This window comes from Bison bison, unplaced genomic scaffold (assembly GCF_000754665.1).
Source record: "Bison bison bison isolate TAMUID 2011002044 unplaced genomic scaffold, Bison_UMD1.0 scf7180017864112, whole genome shotgun sequence".
Lineage (NCBI taxonomy): Eukaryota > Metazoa > Chordata > Mammalia > Artiodactyla > Bovidae > Bison > Bison bison.
This window is the reverse complement of record NW_011494684.1, coordinates 469,171-474,260: the sequence shown is the minus strand read 5'-3', so window position 1 is coordinate 474,260 and position 5,090 is coordinate 469,171. Positions and strand designations below refer to the sequence as shown.

At 53.2% G+C, this 5,090-nt stretch overlaps 1 protein-coding gene across 1 annotated transcript in view; it reads left to right on the top strand.

Annotated features, from left to right (window-relative positions):
* Positions 1–370: 370 nt before the first annotated feature.
* Positions 371–5,090, top strand: part of CNGA4 (cyclic nucleotide gated channel alpha 4) — a 4,947-nt gene continuing 227 nt past the window's right edge. The window contains exons 1-6 of the mRNA XM_010839141.1: positions 371–432; positions 564–665; positions 868–974; positions 1,279–1,924; positions 2,695–3,044; positions 4,746–5,079. Coding sequence (XP_010837443.1) covers positions 371–432; positions 564–665; positions 868–974; positions 1,279–1,924; positions 2,695–3,044; positions 4,746–5,079 — 1,601 coding nt within the window. The remainder of the gene's footprint in view (positions 433–563; positions 666–867; positions 975–1,278; positions 1,925–2,694; positions 3,045–4,745; positions 5,080–5,090) is intronic.

Below are 5,090 nucleotides of genomic sequence, written 5' to 3'. Positions count from 1 at the left end.
GTCTCCCCACTAGAAAGCCCTTATGTAGTTCAGCTTTGAGGAAGGTGGAGGGAGACAAGGTTTAGCCTTACCTCTGAGGCATACACCCCCACCGTCTCCAAGGACCTCATTAGAGATGTTTAGTTGGATAGGTGTAAACCCGAGCCCTAGGAGACAGGGTGGAGTGCTGGAGCCACACAGGTTCCACCGCTTTGGTAGCGGCTGGCTCTGGTGGCGTTGCTAAGAGCTTCAGCAGCCAAAGAGGGAGGAATTGCAGCTGGAGACCAAGGGCAGCTTCTTCTGGAAAGGCAGGCTCTAGCCCCCACTTCCTGAAACCACCTGCAGGCAGAGGCCCTGGATATCTCATCCCCAGGCAGCAGGCCACAGAACCATGAGCCAGGACAGCAAAGTGAAGACGACAGAGTCCAGCCCTTCTGTCCTGACCAAAGCCAGGTGAGAAATCCTGGTCCCCTCTGTCTATCTGTCTGCCTCACCAGATGGAGCCTGATCCCTCCTTGCTGCACCGGGTGGCAAGGGCAACAGAGAACCATGGATAATTGAAACCCGACTTCTTTTGCCCACAGGAAGTCTCTGCCAGTCCTGGACCCATCTGGAGATTACTACTACTGGTGGCTGAACACAATGGTCTTCCCAGTAATGTATAACCTCATCATCGTGGTGTGCAGGTTTGCCGCTATGGGAAGGGCCCTAAGCAGAGACCAGGGATAAAGAGTGAGGCCCAGGAAGAGGGCGGGCCCTTGCTCGGGGCTGGTGTGTGTGAGGGCGGCGCCAATGCAAGGGCCCAGGTTTAGTGCTCAGCGGCTTGGGGACAATACCTCACACACAGAAGGATCCCTTAAGCCAATCCCTTCTGTCCCTACCACGCAGAGCCTGCTTCCCCGACTTGCAGCATGGTTATCTGGTGGCCTGGTTAGTGCTGGACTACACGAGTGACCTGTTCTACCTCCTGGACATCGTGGTGCGCTTCCACACTGGTCAGTGAGTCTCAGGACTGACCTTCCTTCCACGTTCCCTTCCTAAGGAGAGCCTCTTAGTAACAAGAAAGTGACCCCCTCCCTCATAGCACTGTCACATGTCTCTGTGTTTACAATACCCCAGTGCTCACCCCAGAAACCCTGGAGCAGTGTTAGGCCCAACCCATCCTGTCCCTGTAACTGTCTCCCTGTGCTGCCCTGGCCTACCCACCCTCAACCTCATTACTGTACCCGGAAGCAGGAAGGTGCCCCGACTCCGCCCCATACCTGACCCCACCCACGACTGAGCCCCCTTCCCCACCAGGATTCTTGGAACAGGGCATCCTGGTGGTGGACAAAGGTAGGATCTCGAGTCGCTACGTTCGCACCTGGAGCTTCTTCTTGGACCTGGTTTCCCTGTTGCCCACGGATGTTGCCTACGTGAGTCTGGGTCCACACACACCCACGCTGAGGCTAAACCGCTTTCTGCGAGTGCCCCGCCTCTTTGAGGCCTTTGACCGCATGGAGACCCGCACAGCTTACCCGAACGCCTTCCGCATCGCCAAGCTGATGCTTTACATTTTTGTGGTGATCCATTGGAACAGCTGCCTCTACTTTGCCCTGTCCCGGTACCTGGGCTTCGGGCGTGACGTCTGGGTGTACCCCGACCCTGCACAGCCGGGCTTTGAGCGGCTGCGGCGCCAGTACCTCTACAGCTTTTACTTCTCCACGCTAATCCTGACCACCGTGGGCGACACACCGCTGCCAGCCCAGGAGGAGGAGTACCTCTTCATGGTGGGCGACTTCCTGCTGGCAGTCATGGGTTTCGCCACCATCATGGGTAGCATGAGCTCTGTCATCTACAACATGAACACAGCAGATGCAGCCTTCTACCCAGACCACGCGCTGGTGAAGAAGTACATGAAGCTGCATCATGTCAACCACCGGCTGGAGCGGAGAGTCATTGACTGGTGAGGATACTGGGGTTCCAGACCAGGACAGGAAGAGGTGTATAGGATAGACTCTGAGGAAGGTAGCTGGGTTCTTACTGCCTGGTGGGTCAGGCAGGGCACTTAGGATGTGGTATTCATTGGAGGGTTCACTGGGTGGAACTTGGAAAAGGATGTCCTCCATTAACTGGGTATGGACTTAAGGAAAGGGGTTGGGTAAGAGATTGACAGGGAGATGAAATCATACACAAGGAAAGCTAACACAGAACCCAGGGAATGGGAACTGCCACCACCTGGTAGAACTCAGAAGGTCCTGGAAGGTGTAAGAGGTAAGAGCAATACTCCTCAGAGGATGACCAACAACAAGATGGTTGACTCTGTCATGGAGTCCATACTGTAGGGTGAACAAGGGGAAGTGTCACCAAGTTAGGGACATAGAACAGAAGACCTCTAAAGAAGATGGGGCTTGGTGACTGAAGTAGATATTTTTAGTGGAACGGTACAAGACATCATGGAATGGTGGGTGGGTAAAGCCTGACGGGAATTAAGGCTCTGTCCACTGTGTAAAGGCTTCCAGGCCCTGGATGGGAGAGAAGAGGTCAAAATATGTCTGTGACTAGGAGATAGTGGACTAAAGATATTTATCAACCAACTGTCAAGTATTCGTATGACCCTTGTGAGAGCTCAGTGTGGTTGGGTTCTTGGCTGAAGCTGAGCCGAGAACCCTGATGGAAAATGTAGAGGGAGGCACGTAAGGGGCTGGTGAGGACTGCTACTACCATTCCCCCCAGGTACCAGCACCTGCAGATCAACAAGAAGATGACCAATGAGGTAGCCATCTTACAGCACTTGCCCGAGCGGTTGCGGGCAGAAGTGGCCGTTTCTGTGCACCTGCCTACCCTGAGCCGGGTACAGATCTTCCAAAACTGTGAGGCCAGCCTGCTGGAGGAGCTGGTGCTGAAGCTGCAGCCCCAGACCTACTCGCCGGGTGAATATGTCTGCCGCAAAGGGGACATTGGCCGAGAGATGTACATCATCCGAGAGGGTCAGCTGGCCGTGGTGGCGGACGATGGTGTCACCCAGTATGCTGTGCTTGGTGCAGGGCTCTACTTTGGGGAGATCAGCATCATCAACATCAAAGGTGGGCACCTCAGCATTTGTTCTGGAGACTGGACTACAGGAGGGGAAGGGGGACAGCAGAACCCTGTGCTGAGACCAGATGGCACTTCAGGGCCCACAGATTAAGGACAGCTGGCCCTTGCCTGAGTCACTAGAGGGCTCAAGAGAGAGGCAGGACACAGAGGGTCTCTTCCCTGAGAAGAGGCTGAGTCAACGTCCATGAGAAGGTTTGGTCCTTGCTCTGTGAGTATTCACCCAAAGCACCAACAGATCAGTGAAAAGTGCCGAGATAATAGCAATTAGTAATAATAATGGCTAATAGTCTCTACATGCTTACTACATGCCCTGTTCAAAGTTCTTCATGTGTACCAATTCATTTAATTCTCACAGCAGTTCTATAAAGTAGGTACTATTATTCACAGTTTAAAGGCAAGGAAATTGGAGCACAGAGAATTTGGGGAACTTGTCCAAGCTGACATGGGTGATAAGTATACACACTTGAAGTCAATATGAGAAAGAGCTTTCTCATAGCCAAATGGAAAGAGAGGTAGAAGGAATGAACTTCGGTTTACTCCATCAACTCCAGTCCAGGCTAGGTACTGTACACCGGCTCATTTATTCTTCTTATCAGCCTGTGAAGGAGGACAGCACAGGTAAAGACACCAAGGCCACAGGAGATGGGAAAAACTTAAAAGGGGTAAGCACGCTGTCACTGACGAAGACTAGAATGTGCTCTCAGCCTGGGGATCCCACTCTCTAGTTGTCTTAAAGGCCTCACACTTGTCAGCCAAGGACCCCCTCAAGCCCTGTATCTGGTATGCAGTTGGCCTATCTACCTGACTTTGGACAAATCACTTACCTCTTTTAGGCCTCAGTTTCCTCACCTACCCAAGAGGGGTGATATTCAAAACCCATAGAGTTATTTGTAAGAATTAAATGAGCTGTATGGGTGAGGCTCCCAGTGCGGGGCCTGGCACGTGGCAAGAGTTCAACAAATGGTGGCTCCCTTGCCCTTTCTAAGGTCCTTCTAGCTTCGAGACTCCGCAGCATTCAGAACCTATCTTCCCACCAGCCACCCACCATTAGCTTTCTAAAATGCAAATGATACCATACAGTTCCCCTGCTAAAAATAGTTCAGTAGTTTCTGTCCTTTAGCTAAGGTCTAGACTCCTTGCCAGGGCTGTGGGCCTTGACCTGGCTCTCTCCATCTCTCCCCAGCTCCTCACACGCTGCACTCTGGCCTCTCTGCCATGCCTGCTGTACTCTGTAACCACCCAACTCTTTCCTACCTCCTTCCCTCTGCTCATGCTCCTCCCTCTGCCTAGTTGCCCTCCCCGCCTCCCCTGGTTACCTCCCACTCAGTCTAGGCATCAGTTCCTCCAGGCTTCCCTGAATTCTCTGCCTTAAAGCTTGTCTGGGGCTCTTTGCCTGTCTTCCCACAGTACCAGATGCTCATCTACACTGCATTGACTGTGCTGTTAGGTAACTATTCCATCAAATGTCTATCTCCTCTAGACTGAACTCTTGGAGGCAAGTCACTGATACCCACTCAGCACACAGCCTAGTCCCCACCCAGTACGTTACAGAATGAAAGAATTAATGAGACAGAAAGAGAGGCTCAGAAGCACAAATGTGGAGGTGGGGGTCCGGGTTCAGACAGAAAATGCCCCCTCACACCCACCCTGACTAACTGTCCTCCCACCTGTCTGCTCCTCGGCCACAGGGAACATGTCTGGGAATCGCCGCACAGCCAACATCAAGAGTCTAGGTTATTCGGACCTGTTCTGCCTGAGCAAGGAGGACCTGCGGGAAGTGCTGAGCGAGTACCCGCAGGCCCAGGCTGTTATGGAGGAAAAGGGCCGTGAGATCCTGCTCAAAATGAACAAGTTGGATGTAAACGCGGAGGCAGCTGAGATCGCCCTACAGGAGGCCACGGAGGCCCGGCTGCGAGGCCTAGACCAGCAACTCGATGATCTGCAAACCAAGTTCGCTCGACTCCTGGCTGAGCTGGAGTCCGGTGCACTCAAGATTGCCTATCGCATCGAGCGGCTGGAGTGGCAGACCCGGG